The following is a 19,788-nucleotide window of genomic DNA, read 5'->3' on the forward strand; positions in this document are numbered from 1 at the left end:
TTATGGCATTAAGTCTTATATTTGATATAAAATAGTGAGAACACATTGGAATTCAAAGTCACACGTGTTGTCACTCTTCCCCAGGTGTTCCAGATTGCATATGTGATTGTGAAAGCAGCTAACTCTCCTCGTCCAGGCAACTGGATTTTGGAACGGTCGCTTGATGATGTTGAATACAAGCCCTGGCAGTATCATGCTGTGACAGACACAGAGTGCTTAGCCCTCTACAATATTTATCCCCGCACTGGACCACCATCATATGCCAAAGACGATGAGGTCATCTGCACTTCATTTTATTCCAAGATACACCCTTTAGAAAATGGAGAGGTAAGATGAGAAAACTCACCATAAGTACATTTAAGACAGCAAAATAGGCCTGTCAGAAGGACTTGAATATATCAGTAATTAATGTCAGGGAGAATTTAAAATAGGATTTAGCAGAAGTACATTTAAATGAGTTATTAAATAAAAAGGAAAAACCCAAGGTGATTAGAATTTTAACTACCTTCATTTAGTATGTATCTCCCATCTCCAATAAAGATCAGAAAAGAGGAAATGGGTTTAAGCTGGAAAGTCAATGATTAATTTTACACATAAAGAGACTTTTCTGACAATGAGTACTGGTCATGGTTGGAGAAGTATTGAGACTTTAAAAGAAACCTTAGTTCTGGGTATACTCTGGTCTGAGGATGGAGGGAAAAAGAGGTGAATTGGGTAAGAAATATAATTCATATAAAGGACCTAAATAAAACTTCTGTATTTTTATGCTTTTACCACATAGAGCTACAATGGGATTTCTTTTCTTTGGTCAGGCTTTGCTTACTATCTGCTTAATTATATGCTTAATTCAAAAGTGTTCCACTTCTCTATAGCATCTTTTATCCTGTGGTTGAAATTTTAGATTTATTCATTGGCTTTACATCGCAAAATCAAACCATGGCTTCACCGGTTATCAGATGTGTGACTTGAATCAGTGACTTAAATTCTCCATGCCTCAGTTTTGTCTCCTGTAAATTGTGAACAATAATAATAGTTCTTATTTTATGTGATTGTCAAGACTAAATAAATTATTATAAAGTATTAGAGCAGTGCTAGCATACATATACACTAGGTGTTCTGTAAACATTAACTATTTTTGTTGTCGCTGAAATAATAAAACAATTATTGTGTAGTTATTATTTCCCTCCTCTCAAATACTCAGATTTTGACTTAGGAACCCTCTTGGCTTCTTTAATATATTTCCTTAATCTGTCTCCCTTCAGTATATGTGGCCTAGCTCCCTTTGTCCTCTCTGCTTATGAACATCTCTATTTATACTCATGTCTGATATTCTCTCCTCAATAGTCCACACAACTGAAGCTAGTATCATTTTTATATTCACATTTTCAGAAAACTCATGCCCACCTCAGCCAGTCTAGGGTTATCTCCTTACAGGTTTCTAAGAGAAAGTTAGATGTTTGACATAAATCTATCGCATTGTCTTTTGGCACTATTATTCTGTGAATTGATACCAGTGCCACACTATATTACAAATTCCATGTTCAAAAATATCTGTTTTGGGGAAAAAATTCCAAATGGTGCTCTCAGCAGAAATCTCAATCTGCCAAATGACAAGGAGTCAAATGCAGTGAGTCAAACAGCTGTTCAACCTGCTTTGTACCCAGAAGCATCCAATTCCTGGCCAGACTGGCCTGAGGATATGGGAGTAGGAAGGAAGTGCAGAGAGAATATATTTGAGTTTAATTTTTATTACTTTTCTCCTGGACCTAGTATTTATCCATGATTACTAATTATCTTATATTTATAAAGCTATTCTTTACCTTTAAATAGGTCCAATTCGGAAATTGGTTGAATAATATAAAATGTACCTAGATAGATATATAACATACAAGTCACATGCATATTCTCAAAGCATGCTGTTCCTACATTGGTGGTGGTTATTCATCCTTTAGATCTTGTCAGACTGTCAACACAGAGAAGATGTGTTGCTTATTTGTTTGTTTAACTGGCTATGTTGTTTTCACTCCTAGACATTCACTAGAAATACTCATTAATGATGACAACTATTAAGAATAAATTATTTGATTCTCTATCTGTGCTATGTTTCTTTAAGTCTATTTCTCTCTCTTCAGAAAGTAAGATTAGGTGAGAAACAGAAAGTAATTCAAAATATTTCAAGTAGAATGATAGTATTTAAAAATAGTAACTAAATCTGGCCCTCTCCTAGAATATCTGCTTCATTTTTACATAGCTTATGCTGTGAAACATGTTATGTTTTAGAATAAACAGGTCCAGAGAAGGTAGGTGATATTCACCAATATTTTCCATCTCAACTAGTAACAAAGCTGAGATAAGAATATAGTTACCCTGACTCCCGAATTAATGTTTTTTTTTTACTTTAGTAAAGACTGGAAGTTAATTAAAATTTTTCAGTAATTGCTAAACTCAATTATAAGTTCGAGGGGACATAGAGAGGCTGAATTCAGTGTAAGCAGTGAGTCTTAATTCTGAGATATCATGATGTAGAAGAATGTATGTGGGATTAGAAGACTGGGTTCTTGTCCTGGCTCTTGTTTTTGTGGGATCTTGGGCAAGTCACTTAATCTCTCTGAGACTGAATTTCTTTCATACACAAAATAGTTTAATATATAAATTGTCCTAAGGCATCTTTTCATTCTAAAGTAGTATAATTTTGGATATTGCCTATAATATAACATGTAGGACTATTCTAAAATTTTTGGATGCCCGTCTCTAATATTTTCCTGACAAGAGACTGCGAACAATAAATCTTGTTGTCATTAATTTTTATGTACTTTTGGATATCTCCTGAAGTATAATTATTATGTGCTGTGTTCGAAACTTTCCAGAGAAGTGACAGTCAAGCAAGAGAAACAAACATATAAACTTGTAAATGTAAAGTAATAGTATGAATGCTACCACAGAAGTGTATATAGAGAGAAGTAAATCCCCTGCTGGGTGATCCAAAACAACCACATTTAGAAGATGACTTCTCAAAATACAGGAAAACCAGAAATAATTCTTAGTATCTCACAACTTTCAAGGCCAATATGCAAGTTCATCTCCAATATAGCCTATGGGCTAAACTAAGCATATAGCAGAACTCATCTTCATTGTTGTAGGATATTTTTATTGGGTATATAATTGTAAGTTTACAGTTATTTTCTTTGGGCGCATTTTGCTGTCTTCTAGTTTCCATTGTTTATATAGAAAAAGTAGCCATTTAATAATGTCCTTTGTAGTGTTTTTTCTCTGATTTCTTTAAAGATGTTTTTCTTCGTCTTTGTTTTTCAGTGGTTTCATTATGATGCTCCAGGTTTGCACTGTCCACACAATAGTCACTAATTGTATGTGGTTATTTAATTAAAATTTCAATTAATTCAAATTAAATTAAATTTCTCGGTGGCATAGCCACATTTCTAGTGCTCAGTAGTTACTTGTGACTAGCAGCTATCACATTGGATTGCACAGAATAGAACATTTCTATCATTGCACAGTTTTATTAGGAAGTGCTGCTATAAATGATACTTTTAAAAAAGTTTTTCTGTATTGAGATTTATTTGGTTAGTTATCTGCACAGTGAAGTCTTCCATTGGTTTAAGAAACAATTCAGCCATTAGCTCTCTAAAATTGTTCCTTCCCTATTCTCTCTCCTCTATAAATACAATTAAAAAGGATTTGGAGCCATGTTGCACTGACAGAAACTCACTCTTTTTCCTCTGCTCTCTTGCTTGCCCCATTCACTGCTCTCCAACCTCCTACATTGCTTGCAAGAGATCAATAAATGTTAATTATGTGTATTCACTAGAAAGCTTTTGTAGGACAGTATCCAGTTCCCCAGATAACTAGGTTCAGCTACTCCCAGGAAAGAGATTAGTCCTGCAGTCTAGCATCCTGGGCTTGCACCCAAAGGGAGAAGAGAAGTTCACTCAGAGCTATGAGATAATCAAGTCTCAGGGCCTGACAAAGGAGGGATAATAGAAGAAAATGCAGGGATAACAGTATGACACAGTATGTTGTTATTCAGACTGTAAACAAAAGGAGGCTTTGAGCAGAAGCCTTCAAAGAGCTTCATTTTAGAAAGCCAATTCTGTATCATCAGTGCCAAGAGAGGGCTCAGCAGGGTCCCTGTTCTACTTTGCTTTGAGAGAATGATGGAACAGAAGTTGCAGAATGTGTATGAAGCAACAAACCTCAGGAAGCCTCCATTACTTTAAGGCCAGACAAAGAAAAAAGCTTTGATGAGAACAACTAAATACCCATACCTCTCCAGCAGTGCTACAGGGAGCCAATCCCATCAAGGGCTACTATCATCCCAAGTGCTGCCTCTGCTGAAAGCTGTTGCCCCAAGGTGCTACTGAGAACTGCTAACAAAAACTACCACTTGGGGGGACCACTGAGAACTATGCTTGCAGCAGTGGTTCCTCCCACACTTGACTTTCCTTAGAAATCAGAGAGGGCATTTGAAAGAGGGCTATTTCTTTGATGAAGGCTTTTAATTCAGTAGATTTGGGAAAGGCTCAGGAAATTCTATGTATATTTTAAACAAATACTCCTGGTGATTTTGATGTCTCTTCTCCCAGCTTATTGTTCAGATATTTTTAGCCTTCCCAAATTCTAGAGAAGAACAGATCATCGGTTATTTAAGGAAGGGGTATCAGTCAACTTAACTATTTCTAACAGAAGAAAGAGACTAACATTTTTTTTTTCTGTTAGGAAACATGATTGGCTTTGGTGGACTGAATCTCTGGATGAGTTTGAGCTGTAACTAGGTTACCAGTGGTTGAAGAGGTGGCTAAAAAAGGAGAATCATGTTAATAATATTGACAGGAATGGGACAGTATAAATGGTACTGCTTGAGGGGTCCTAGTATTAAAATCATAATAAATGTTTTTCTGCTATATGAGTCTCTCTGTGATTAAGATTATTCCTTTTAATTTCTTTGGGTTGTCATTAGACTATGAACTAAATATTCATGGTTGCCATAGAAATTTTTGCTTCAGTTTCCTCATACAGAGGGCTTTAAGTTATTTACATATAATTTTTTCTCCTTGCCACAACCCTTCCCATTCTCCTTGACGGTAACTCAAAAGAACTTAGATTCAGCTTTGATACTGCTTCTGAAACATGGCAGGTTTGTATAAAATTCTCCAAAGAAATCATAATTAATTCTCGAAGACATCTTTTTTCCCCCTATAAATTTTATTTAGAGCTTTGATATTATTTTGATTTCCAATGTGACAGAATTTTATATATACAGACAAAATATGTTTCTTCTTTTTATCACCTGACATTGTGGTGATCCTTAGAATTGCAAATACTGAAGAATGAAGAAATAAACCCAATACCATATTAAGAAATGTTTCCAAGATCCTTCTTTGATGTAATATTGCGAAGGGTATAGAATGATTGCATGTGTGACTTTATGCGGAAATGTAGGAATGGAAGTGAAAAACTAGCCTTTCTCAATTACCCTTGGAGTTTCTCTTTTACAGAGAAGCAGTAGGATATCACTAATTTGTATTTGTTTTAAATAGAGATTAAGGAAAATAATTATTTGGAGGTTTTAGACTTCTTTTCTCTAAAAATAATTCTTATCTTGACCAATATGGGGCCAATTAGTACCTGGAACAACAACAGGAAAGTACTTTATTATAATGAAGTTTATATAGTTTCACCTCTAGTTGGAATACACAGAACATTTGAAATATTTTAGAATTAAACACACATAAAATTCATAATTAATTTAAGGCATTTTTATTACTATATTTAAGAAGAATACCTTTGTAATATAATAAAGATAAAATTAAGAAGATTGTATTCTCCCTTTCTAATGATCAGTTTATAGACTCTCCTCCAACAATATCATGCCTAGAAAGTATCAGTAAATCCTCATTAAGTTAATGCAGTATTGAAAAATCATACAGGCCGGAGAAACCAAAGGACAATGGAATCTTAAGAAGATAACACCAATATGTAAGGCCTGACTATCTGTGTTGTGGAGTAGGATCAGAATCTACTGAAATGAAACAGAAGAATAAGTTTCTGTTAAGCTGGGTACAGAAGTGCAGGGTTGTGGCAGAAGGCACAAAGGTGTAGCTTGCTGTCTTCTGTGGTGTTCAGTAGATTTGGCTTTCAGATATAGCTCTGTCACTGATTAAACTCGGTGCTCGGACAGGTGCGTAGACTCCAATGTATGTCCCTGCCAGTTCACGTGATTATAATAAAGATCAAATTAGGTCATTTATGGCAATGCCTCCTTGTAACCTATATAATGTAATAGCAAATTCTCTAGTTCAATAGCTAACATTGGCTTAAGCCCACTCCTCACTGAGGAATGACTGAGCTGGCTTAGATAGTATTGAGAGTGGGGGTCATGGAAGTGGCAGAGCTGTGCCATGCTCTTTTATGGAATCAACACTAGGGGAGACAGGGGTGACTACACAGGACTGAAGGAATAAATATGAGCTTGCTGAAGCTTGAAAAGCCAGAAGAAACAGATGAGGTTCTCGAGTGCTGATATGGGTTAGCCCAGGAACAGAAAGAATAGTAATAGTAACTAACATTCATTGCATACTTATTTTATGGCAGATGCTACTCTAAGAGTTCACAAGTATAAACACATGTACTAGTACTTGTCTCATTTTACAGTTGAGGGAAAGGTGGTATACAGAGGTCAAATAACTTGCCTGGAGTTCCACAGCTAGTAATTTTTGGAGCTGCGGTTTGAATCCAGTGTGTCATCTGAGCACCAGAAAGACACATGAACAGCTTTCTTCTGTGTCTGGGGTTTTCTGGAAAATTCACTGGCCCCTGAAAGCTCAAGAGTCCCCATCTCCTGGCAGGCTTTCTTTCTGCGTGAGCTTATGCAGGCTGGGAATTGGGCTGCTGCCCATTTTTTTTAGCTTACCAGGATTTAACTTTTTAATGTTTTAGGTTAAGAATTTCTTTTTTCCTTTTTTTTTGTTTTTGATAGGTAGATTACTTCTATTTTGAATATAGTAGTTTTAAAATTTTGGCTTTCTTATTTTCTTCACACTTTTATTTATCTTGCTTATTTTTTTACCTTTTTTAATGATCTTTAATTTACAGTTTTAAGAGTTTTACCTTGGTATTATTACATTTATTATATATTTTATTCTGGTAAATGATTTATATTTTTTTCACACTGCCATAGACAGAGAGATAGGTCAATAGATACAGATATGCATATATACTTTTTGTTTTTAGAATTAGATGGGTTCCAATTGTATTACAACCTTGTCAGAATATTTTTGTCTTTAAAATTTTTTGTCTTTAAAATTTTTTGTCTTTAAATATTGTTGTCTTTAAAATCTGACTTACTTTTCCAATAACTTTCTCTTATAATCTTAACAATTTTATTATAGCTTATATTATAAGATATTTAACAGTATTTTTACCATTTTATTTTTAGCTTTTAAAATTTTTATTGTTTAAATATTATTCAGTATGTCTTGGTTTGTTTTTATTCATTGTTTTCACATGGCCAACGGGAAATGTGACCATAAAAACAACACTCAGAATAGCCCACATTAAGAGAGGCCTTGTATATTTATTTTATCCTCCAGTTAGACTATCAGTAGTCTTTTTAGCTCATCTCTAAAGAGCTCCTCCAAAATTTACTTTTCCTTTAATGTTGAATTCTAAAAAACTATCAGCAACAGAAGATCTATTGACCCACAGTTCTCAAAATTTTAATATTAATATGTATGCATAACTGTTAAAATACTTTTTAAAGTTTATTTTTAGTATCCAGGCTCCTAAGACAAGTTATCTCTCTAAAATTTCACTCTTTGAAATAGCTGAATACTGGATAAATATTTTAAGCACATGAGGAAGGTGGTATACAGGTTTTAATCAGAGAAGAATCCTCAAAACACATATCTAGTTTGATTTTAATGAAAATCACATTGCAGGAGACTTAATAGAAACAATATAAAGAGGGTTTTTAGAAAGCATTTTTTATTATAATTTGCATATAATGTGGCATCAGCTATTGAATATAACTTCTTTCCAGGCATGGTTATGGAATGAGTGTTCTACTCTGTGGGTGTTCCAGGGCCCACCCCATATTAAATAAGGCAGTGACAAATGGATAAGAAAGGAACATCTTAAGGACGTAATCCATTGTTTCTCTGTATGTGTCATAGTCAGTTTGGGCTGCTTTAACAAAAATACCAGCCATTGGGTGGCTTAAACAGCAAACATTTTTATTTCTCCTCAGGGTTCTGGGGTTAAGAAGGCCAAGATCAAGGTGCCAACATGGTTGGGTCCTGCTGAGGATTCTGTTCCTGGTTGCCTCACATAGTGGAAAAGGCAGAGAGAGAAACTCTTTAGTGTCTCTTCTTATGAGGACACTTTAGTGTCTCATCATGAAGACACCACTCTCATGACCTAATTACCTCCCAAGGGCTCTATCTCCAAATACCATCCCAGTTAGATTAGGGTTTAATATATGAATTTTAGGGACACAAACATGCAGTCTGTAACAGTGGGTTACTCATATAAACAACAGAACCCTTGTTGTGCAGCCCAAGTGTACTTAGAACTCCAGACCTCAGGCATCATATATTTGTTTTAGTTTTTGACCACAAGATTTAATGCCCCACCAAAAGCCCTCTGAATATAGGAATCTTTTAATTCTTTGTCAATTTCTATAAGAAAGGATACGATGCTTTGTTAGGCAGACTTGAGACCCATTATGATAGCATAATTACTTTTTAAAATAAAATTCTCAAATATCCTAACATAGTAATCCTTTCTGAAGCCTTAAAAATTGGCAATTAATATAAAAAATAAAAAGTATATTCTTGAAAATAGTTATTCATTTTATGCACATTATAAGAGAGGTTGGAGAAACCAAATTTTTAAATGACTTCTAAGGGATTTATTACTCCAAACTATGTATAATTATATCAAATATTACATTTGACAGAGATACAATGATTCCCCATCTTATGGTTAATTGGAGTAAAAATTTTAAGGGCCAGGTGAATAAATTTTTTTGTTCCATTAAAACTTTAAAAAATGTTTTGTTTTGTTTTTTTAACTGGTTCTTGGTAATTCTTTCAAATGATTACTTTTATTGTTAGTTAATTAATTAGGTAAAATCCTATCAGAACTGAATTGATATCATTTATCTCATTGTCAGAAAAGATAGCCTCCTATAATCTTAAATTTAATTATTTGTTAGTGTTTGGACATATCTTAGATACATTTCAGTTTTGATCTAAATAAATTTCAGATTTCTGATATTTTTTGTATGAAGAATGCTATATTTTATACACTCCACTTTTGGTCAGTGCTAAAATCACTATTCTGTAAGAAAATATGTAAAAGATGAAATACAGTTTAATAATATATAGTCTTTAGCTTAAACATCCAGCAATGCTTTTCTTCCACATAAATGTTGTTGAGACAGGCACACAAACATTTAATTACACCAGGACCCTATAGAAGAATCTCAAGAAAGCTGGGTAAACAAAGTTCCACTTGTTATACTCAACTCGTTATAGAGAAAGCCTATATTAAAATTCTCTGAAATGGAAATTATAAATTGTCAGTTATTTGGGTCTCAGTTCTAAAGTGTATTGAGATTATAAAATTATGAAGCAAGGATTATATTTGGTGTATACAGAAAGAGGAAAAAAACTATTAAGTGTACTGGATATTATAAGAAGCATTTAAGACCATTGAAACTCATTTTGTGACTTTAAAATCAAGTCTGAAGTTGAGCAAACATCCCATGGTGGAGTGGCAGGTCATACTATATTTGATGTTATCTGATCACTTTTTCCACATTACCAAAGCAAGGACTAAACCTTTCAGTTAAGATGAGAATCTTATGGAAAGGAAGAGGATCAGTGGATTAACTATTGTTATTTTATCAATAATATTGGCAATAATCATTTCGCGTATTGTACTTCATCAATTACAAAGCGCTTGGCATATATCCTTTTATCAGATCATCTCCAAAGCCTTGTAGATACTTGAAGCCAAAACATTTATCTCATTTTACAGATGGAGATTAAATAACTTGTTTGTGGTCACACAGTGGTAAATGTTCAGAATTAATCTCTGATCCAGATCCAGTTTAAATCTTCTAACGGCAAGACTCATAATCATTTCATTTCATAAACTGAACCCCTTAGGTTCAATCCAATGTCTTCTAAATGTGTATTTACCATTGGTCACAAGGGCTGTGTGACACTGTGTGGATAATTAAGTGCCACCCACTATCTCTACTGGGAAAAACCTGAGGGTGTCGATTAATCAGTCCCACACAGGAAAGATATTGTACTATTATCTTTATTGCAGAAGTATGTTTGAAAATACAACAAAGGATCTTGAAGCTATTAAAATAAGCTTCTGATCCTCAGGGAAACTATTTCAACACTAGAGTTATCATCAAAAGTCCTTGAGACAAGTAATCTAGGAGCCAAATGGTTATGATTACACTTTACAAGCAAACTTGAAAAGATATTAGGAACTGCTTTACTAGGTTCCCTGCTATGAAGTGAAAACTGGAGGAAAATCTACTGCAAAGCATAGTATACTGAGAATGTATACTATTTTGCACTGTGGCAGACCAACTACAGCCAGATATTTTTATTGGAAATACGTACGTGAATGACTTTGCTGAATTCTGCTACCTGGGAATCACATAAGACATACAATTTAAATTCTAATCATGGGTAGCAAAAATCCTATGATACTCATTCTGCAAAGGAGAATGGCAACCCTGGCAAGATTACAAGTTAGAAAATTACATTCACCTTGTGTAAATTTGTTCTTCAGCTTCATTCAGTAATAAGAATTATTTATTTTCTTATTCCACAGATAAATGTCTTCTAAAACCAAGCCTATTATTAGGTTGAGCTAAATGAAATTGCTAATTTTTGACTATGTTTAGTCAATAAAAATGCAGTTTCATATGGTTTATACTAAAATATGCCAAAGCGTGAATAGAAATACTTGCAGAAATTTAAACTATCCTAAACATGTACAAATTATTTTGGCAAAACTATTAAAGAGAAATCAAGTCTCTTCACTAAAACAGTGATTTATAAGTATAATAATTTATACGAGTTATTTTGTGAAGGTCTTTCTTTACTGTGTTAGGAATATGGTGAATATTAACCTAAAAATGAGTCATACTGCATTTGTTTCTTCATTTTTGGTGGCAGGGAGAGTAGCGAATAGCAATTATATATGAATAATCAGGCATTATATCTGGTGCCATGGGGAACTATGTAGAAGTTACAAGTGTATTGGTTGCTAGTAATAAGTTTGGGAACTCTGTTATTTTGGGTTATAGAATGTAAAATACGTGTGTGTATATCTGTTTCTACACAAACACATTTCAGTACCCTTATATGTACCATATAATCACGTGTAGATATTAGATGTATCAGGAATGACAGCGGCCACCTTCTTAGAGGCATTTCAAATATTGTTAAACCTGGCATCCAACTTACAGCAGTTATCTGCTATTCTTTTCAGGATGAATTACCTTATTGCAAAACTATTGGTGAAAATTCTTAAAGATCGTGTCAGGAAAAAAAATCTTTTTATAGTTTTTTTTGAAGAAAAAAATCATAGTAATGATTTAATTTTGCTTTCCTTCTTATCTCTACATTTGTTCTTTTTATCAGTGGATGAAAAACATTTTGCTCTTCCTTCCTATAATTTGGTATGCTGCATCCCTTTACCTCATAACAAGATAAACTTTGGTGTTGAATTAGCTGTAGTAGAGCATCTCTGTACATTAATCACTAAAAGCAGATGTATTACCAAAAAGATAGGACATCAAAAATATGGCTAGGATACAGTTTTAGTTCAACCACCAAATGATGTTATGAATACATTTTATGAGTTTATGTAGCCAGTGAGTAGTCCTCAACATTGGCTATTGTTTGCCACTAACAAATACTGATCACCATGTATGCGGCAAATGCTGTCTTAGATTCAGAGATTAAGTGATATTATACTTTGGGGGAAAAAGATAAGAGATTAAATAAATCAGGGAAGACATCTTTGAGTTTTGGAGACTGAGATAAAGGCATGCCTAGTGTAGAAATGTATTGGTAAGAGACAGAGAGAGAGGGAGAGCGAGAAAAGGAGAAAGGGAGAATATGGCAGTGACCTGTCTTGGGAATTGCATGGTTGCCACATATTAAATGTGGGAAAGAGTGATGAGATATAAGTTGTGTTCATAGCAATTGCTTTGACTCACCATGATTACTTCAGCTACTGAATATCTGAATAAATTGAGTAGGAAGGCTGTCTGTATTGAGCTGTTAAAACAGTTTTAGAATGAGGAAATTCAATTTTAAGCTCATACTTCGGGGAAAAAAAGCACCTGCCTTGCAGAAACATGTCACAGAAACAGATTTCAGGGGAGCAGGATAATAATAGCTAAATTCTTGTTAAAATAAAATTATATGTTTATCAGCATAAGGAATGAAAGAATTTCTTTGTTTTTGTTTATAAAATGTATCCTGTTTTGTAAGTCTTTTCCAACAAGGCTCACATAATGAGGAGTTCACTCTAGCATGAGAGACTTATTACTAGAGTTGTGACGTTTCAGCCCCTTGTTTTCTTCGTAGTGTTTTTTGTTTTGTTTTGTTTTTAATCAGTCTTTCCATTGAGAAGTGACTTTTTAAAATAATTCCCTCAAAATAAGCATGGAGTAACATTTGATTTCTAAGTTACTATTACAGATGAAGCATCCCAGTTGGCAGAATATGAATGTACTTGTATTGCTGGGCTCCATGCTGAGGAAGCATAGACATTTTTCTTGACACAATAGCTAGCTGAAAGCACCAGAAAACTGATAGAAAGATATAATTGATAGAACTGTAGAGAGAATAGAAAAGCCAAAAACAAAGTAACTCACTTTGTCAGCATTTATACTGTGTTGTTTGGGTGCTATGACATGACATATAGTCTCTATTAATTAATTCCATTAAGTCTCTATTAATTAATTAATTCCATTAAGCATCTGATACTTGCTAATAAGTCTAAACCATTTACACGGATGCTGTTAAATATAGACAAACGGTCAAACAATAACAACTCTCTGAGACCACAGAAAGAGTATCTTAACTTAGACAGAGACTTGCAAATGTTCTCAGGAAGCCAAATAATTAAGACAGCAGCAAACTGTCCTAATGTGGGGGAGATGGTGTCCTGGCAACGTAATGTGTTTATTCCCATCTTCTTACCGGCAGAGCCACTCTGCTACAATTTATGAAGACTCACTAGTGTCTTCCAGGCACCCCAGGAAGAGAATTTTAGGGTGTGAGCCAGGCTAGTAAGACCCTGCATAAGGGCTGAGAGGAGAAATAGTTCAGGGCATTTTATCCCTACCCTTGGGAAAATAGCCCAATTGGTGCCTAACTTTCCTTTCTGAAAATAGCACAGGTAATTTTTCAGCCAAATGAGATGTTCATCAAATGGGGAAACAATGGCAGAATCTGGAGAGGAGCTGATGTCAGTGCTTTCAGTGACACTAAAATTTGTTTTAAGATAATAAAAGAAACAGTATCTCCAGGCTTGTTAGACTCCAAAATTGGAAGCAAAATAAATCAAATAATAACAAATAGGCAATTCATGTGTATTTTTATATATTAAAAATGTATATATAAAGAAGGGACTTGTAAAGCACAAGGTAAATGCAATCAAGGTTAAAAGATTTAAAATAATTAAGTCAAGAGCAATCGGTAAAATATATGCCAAACCAAATAATACTTTGATATTCTAGTCTGGAATGAAGATTTGAGGTTATTTTGAAAAATAACTTCACCATGACTCTGTCTAGAACTCACAGCTGCAGAAAGAGAAGTAAACAAGTGATCCTATTAGAAGACTGCAAGGTTGAAGAACAACCGAAGAAAAAACTCGATGAAACTCTTGTTAGTTCCCAGTGATATGATTATAGCAGATACAATTCCCTAAAGGAAAACTAAAAAAGGATGTTTTCTAGAGATAAGAATACAAATAAAGTTGCTCGCTTGTTTGTTTTTAAATCAGATAACAGGAATGAAGATTAGGTAAAGGATGTTTTCTGTATTTGCTTTTAAAATTATCTCTGTATTTAAATGCAGTCATTTAACAGAAAATCTTTTCCCACCGTCTTTTCATAGGTCCTTCCATGTTGAAAGATGCTATTGTTTACTAGCCATTGCTAAAAGCTGTTGAGTTCCATGAGAGAGGGAACCATGATTTACTCCTGTTTGCATTTCCTTACTCTTCAGTTTACATCACATATGTATGAGGTCTTATGTATACAAACATATGTATAAGGTCTCCCATGCCTGTAGCCAAATCAGACTATACTGGTCTGGGAGTTGAAAGAGAGACTTAATTTACCTAGTGTGACCATCCCGATCATTGAACCAGCTGGTTTTCACATTTGTAACAGAAAATTAACTCTTTAGAATTTTGTGGTATTTGCATGTGTCATTCACTTTGGGCCAGAGCTATATCAAATCCCCAAGAAAATAAAGGACAGAAAAGTAATCAATTATTCTGGATTCAAATTTAAACATCTACATAAGAATAGTAATAGAAAAATATATTTTCATGACAATTGTTTTTATTTTGTCTCTTCTTTTGAGATATCTCAAAGATCTATACTTTTCAATCCAAAAATGACAAACAAATTGCTACAAAAGCCCCAGAATATTATTCTTCAGATAGTGTATTAATTACTCAAGTCAGGAAACACTTAATTTTATAATCACATTTCATCATTTAAGAGAACACTTTTTAAAAAGCTGAGAAATAGCTGGTCTCCAAATTGGTATTTTCACTTCAATTTCTCTTTTGTAATTAATTTCCAGTTTGATTTTCTTTTGCCTTTGGTATTCTGGATGATTATTTTGTAGCATCTGGGTAATTTTATGTTAACATCTGGAATTGAGATTTTTTTTTTTTTTATTTGTCTGATGCATATAGAATATTTCTGTAAGAAACGTATTTTTCCCAGCTGCTGTTTATTCATTTCAAAGAGACATGGTTAAGTGAGTGTAACAGCCTCTAAAATTCCTGAGGAAACACAAAGCATGTTTAATACAAAGTCCTGTCAGTCTATTTTCTCCTCTACCAGCTTTTCCCATGGCAGAAGTAGTTTAGATCCTCCAGGAGGAAAACTTTTGAATGATAACAAGTGGTCTTGCTTTGGAATGTTGGTCTGGCAGTCAATAGCTATGTAACCTTGGACAACTCTTTGAAGTCCAGTTTTCTTATCTCAAAATGGAGAAGTATAAATACATGTCTCCCAACATCGGTCATGTTAAATGAGATAATTTATATAAAATATGTGACTCAAGGGGTTGGGAGACTCAGTAAATGACAGCTCTTATAATCATTTATGTCTATATATATTCAGAATGCAACCTAGAATTTCTTCTTTTCCTTACCTCCTAGGGCTTTTATGTATGCAGTTAACAGTTTGGAAATTTGTACAAGATTTTAGAGAGCTGAATTTTGGCTTTTAAAAACTTGCTCTTTGAGTGGAAGGAGAAGGAAAGAATCAAACTCACTAAAGACATTATAGAGGAAATGAGAACACTTCTTTCCTGAGCTTTTGTAGCACAGGCTATGCAATGTACTTGCAAAGTAACTTGAATTTTTAAGCAATGCTTTGGAATTCATATACTAAGGTAATATCTTTAAGTCCAAGCTGTTGAGGTGGTAGGCATAAAAGAGTTCTATGCTCATTATCATTAATGAAATGTTTAAAATGTTTTGGAACTTCTTGAAGTTTGTTGTTTTTATATTGTCTTATTAATTAGTTTTGACTCTAAATTATTTTTATTCGTTTCTCCTCCAAAATTATTTACCTTCAAAGATAAAACTTTATAATATTGAGTTAATCAAGGAATGTACTGCAGGTTCTGAACACAGCTCTAAGTAGTTCTAAAATCTCTTGATTGTTCTTGGGATATGTGTAAAACCAAGGCAATTAATTTAAAAGTTTTTTTTTATTTAGTTAGTTGTATAATTTTTTATATCTTTGTTAAAAAATTAGCAGCTTTATTTTATTTCCACAGATTAAAAAGCATTTTTCAGGGGAACATGAATTAACAGAGTTTCCGGAGAATGATTTTAATAACATGAATTTCACACCTTGTTTCTGAGAATCCAATAATTTTCTTAAATACATTCCTTCCTGTGCTCTTATGTTACCTTAAAGAAATCGAGGATTTGTAGCTTGTTTAGTTTTTCATTTTTCCCCTTAAGCTTAGCAGCATTGATGCTCAATAACAATAGGTAATACTAGATGAGTGAATAAATGAAGAGAAGATAAAATAAATAAATTTATTACCATTGTTCAAAGAGATATCATTAAAGAAAGAGGTATCCCCTATTATACTTCAAATTATTTCCAAGGAAAGTGTCAAGTTTGTAACTTTAAACTTACAAAAAAATTAAAAGAATAGGAACATTTACTGCTCATCTGGAATGAGTTAGTTATTGTAGCCGAACTCTTAATTTAATTCAGAATTTTCAGACAATTGGGGCAAAATAAAAAAAGAACATGTTAAATTATGTAGTGTCCTTGTCTGACAAAGGAGAGCTTCCAAATTTTCAAGACAAACATTTTCTTGGCAATGAATTCTCAGAGAAAATTTTAATGTAGTCTTTATGCAAAGACTTCAGATAGCAAGAAATACCAGATTTTCCAGCATAACTATCGCAAAGGACGAGATTACATGTTTATTTCTACCACATAAGAAAGCTAAGGATATAAATTTAAAATTTTTCACTCAATAATGATATTTGTGTTTCTGAGGAACTAGTATAATATGATTCAGTTCCATAATTTTGTGACAGTCTACTTAACCCAAGTAGAAGCCTTGGGGATGGATATGTAGTCTGCTTGTCTTGATGTTACTCTCAGATATCAAATGTATAGGCAAATCTATAGGACCGAATTACTTAATAGTGATTTAAGCATGGATATTTGTTATTGCTGGGGAGTCTTCTGTGTGATTAACATAGAATATGTACTAGTAATCAAATGGAGACCTAGCCTACTGCCACACAAAAGTATATTGTCAGGTAATCTGTGGTAGAACCAATATATTTTCCCCAACATATATTTTGAGTTATAATAGCTAACATTTATTGATCCCTCGCAATGTGTCAGATGCCATTCTAAGTGCGTTGTGTATTTTAACTCGTCAGACTCTCACAATAATTTCATGTAGTAGACACTATCATTGTTCCCATTTTACAAATGAGGCAAGTGCTAGCCAGTATTACTTTACTCAAGGTTATATAGCTAATTAATGATAGAACCAGTATTTGAACCTAACCATAGTCATGAAATTACCCTCAACCTGCTTATGAATTTGTATTAGCAGGTAGACTTTATAGAATGGATATTTTTAACCCTTTTATATAATGTAGAAGGAATTTTGACATGAACAGTAGTAAAGGGAGCAATAACTAAAATTTGCTTGCCTTAACTATGACAGAACATCAATGTGACTCCCTGCCAAGTATCTGATTATGAAGTGAATTGCATTGTGATAGCAGGCTAAGATGAATAAAGTAAGAAATGCACCCCAAAATAGCTGAATGAATGGATTAACCTATTGCATGACATCAAACTGGAAAACACAGTTCATCTTACAGACATGATTGTGGTCTAATGGAAAGTGCATTTGTTTGGAGTAAAAAATAAAAATAAAAACAGTTTAATTCCCAGTTCTACCACTCACAGTCTCTATAACCTCCTAGTCTTTACATTTTCTGGGACCTTGGTGTGCCTTTGTAAAAGCTCAATTTTCTTATCAATAAATTGGTTTAAGATTCCTGTTTACTCTCTAGCTTTGTTGTGATACCAAATAAAATACCATATGTGCATACATTTGTAGATTCTAAAGAATCTACAAATACACAGTATTCACACATATTTGTCATAAATGAAAGACATGCATCGAATTAACGTACAAGCTGTATGAAGTTATTTTAGTTCATTCAAAAAAATCACAAAAACTTATTTAAATATCCAAAATTCCATTCTCTCTCTTACTCTCAATCCTCAAGAATCTCTATATAAGAGAGATACCATTGACAGTAAAGTTGAAAATTGAGTTAAATATTTTGGGATTTCTGAACACAATTAGTGAAAATCTATAGTGTAACCATTTGTATAATTTTTAAAGTTTATCATTAAAAAAGGAAAAGTCGAATTCAAGTGAAATAAAACAACATAAGCTTTGTTCTGTGGAACACTGTCACACACAAATAAATGACATGAATAGACTAACAAATTTTTGGACTTACCAGATATTTAGATTAAAAATGTATAATTATTTTGTAAATAAAAATGTTATAGGATTTCAGGTTCAAAAATTAAGAAAAGTGAAATAATTTTGCAAAGTTCACTTAAAGATAGTGATTAGTATACTATAAAATATATGGATTCTAGATATGATTTTGATGGCCTTAGAAATCAGACTTTCTTAAAGAGATGACTTCGCTTTTGTTTAAAGGCTTATTTATCCTCTATTAAGTCATCTTTCTAAGGCTTTTCAGTATGTCTCTTCCAACTGGGTTGAGAAATCTTTAAGGAAAATAATATCCTCTAGAGTCAACACAATCTTTTGCTATTGCATTTACTAGGACTTAGAATGAAGGTAAAATATACAGGAAGTTGTAGAAGCGAGCACTCTAGAAGAATCCAAATGCACCTAATGTCTTCTCCTGCTACGTCCTTATTGCTTTTAATAAAAAAAAAAAAAAAAAAATAGCTTCTGAATCGCAAGAATATTTTAAGCCACATGAATCAGTATGAACTTTTTGAGGAGACTTTTCAAGGAGTCTTTAAATACTGAAATGATTAACAATATCTGAAGTGAAATTGCACAGACTGTGTGGTGTGGTAGTAGTGGTTGAGAATAAATATTAGTCTAGATGCTCCTGCTGAGTGTAATACAAAGACTTCCTTCCCCATTATCCTTCACCCATGGTGGGCCTGGGTTGTATTTTCAGAAATAATTACTTACAGAGCACCTATAAAAACAAATGAATCACGCTCTTCACTGTGTTTCTTTCCTTTTGGGATGTTTGTCTACCAGGCTGTTAATTGGGAGATTTGCTAATTTAATAAGAAAAAATATTTACTATTTCTTTGAAGACCTTAGATATACGTCCAATTTTTATTTTAAACCCCCTTGATGCTGTTGTTTACCACGTATTTTACTTAATTTGAGTATTTTAATTTAGCACGAGTCATCCCTGTGGATTAACAACTTTCCATTCTAGTTATATCTACTCATATCTTCTATGTATTTTCAATGGTGTGTCTGCTATTTCAAAGATCTCCTTGAACTTTATACAAATTAAAACTGGCAGAGTCTCATGACATCTGGAGTAAAGGCTGGAAGCTCTGGAAGGAGGTCCTAAGAAATAAGCTCAAATTCAGAAATTGCGTGCTTTAGAAAAACAAAATAATCTTGTTAATGAAGCTCTAGATTAGACCTCCTAATACTATTATAAATTGATTATAAGATGATTATATCCTAGAAACTATGGGAAAAGACTGTGGATCAAAGAAATTATAAGATGGTAGCAAATTGGAAATAATATATTTTGAAATTATAATTAAAATTATCCGGAGTCAATTTTCTAAGGCATTGAACTATTAAAGATTTATGAGTTGCCTAAAATCTCAAATCTTTTCTGAAGTAGTCACTTCAGTTGAGAAAAAGGGAAGGTATTTTATTTGCT

The 19,788-nt window shown here is 33.3% G+C and overlaps 1 protein-coding gene across 1 annotated transcript in view; it reads left to right on the forward strand.

Annotated features, from left to right (window-relative positions):
- Positions 1-19,788, forward strand: part of LOC120617489 (laminin subunit alpha-2-like) — a 230,348-nt gene that overhangs the window by 161,060 nt on the left and 49,500 nt on the right. The window contains exon 4 of the mRNA XM_039881118.1: positions 85-327. Coding sequence (XP_039737052.1) covers positions 85-327 — 243 coding nt within the window. The remainder of the gene's footprint in view (positions 1-84; positions 328-19,788) is intronic.

This window comes from Pteropus medius, unplaced genomic scaffold (genome assembly GCF_902729225.1).
Source record: "Pteropus medius unplaced genomic scaffold, Ma_sr-lr_union100, whole genome shotgun sequence".
Taxonomy (NCBI): Eukaryota; Metazoa; Chordata; class Mammalia; order Chiroptera; family Pteropodidae; genus Pteropus; species Pteropus medius.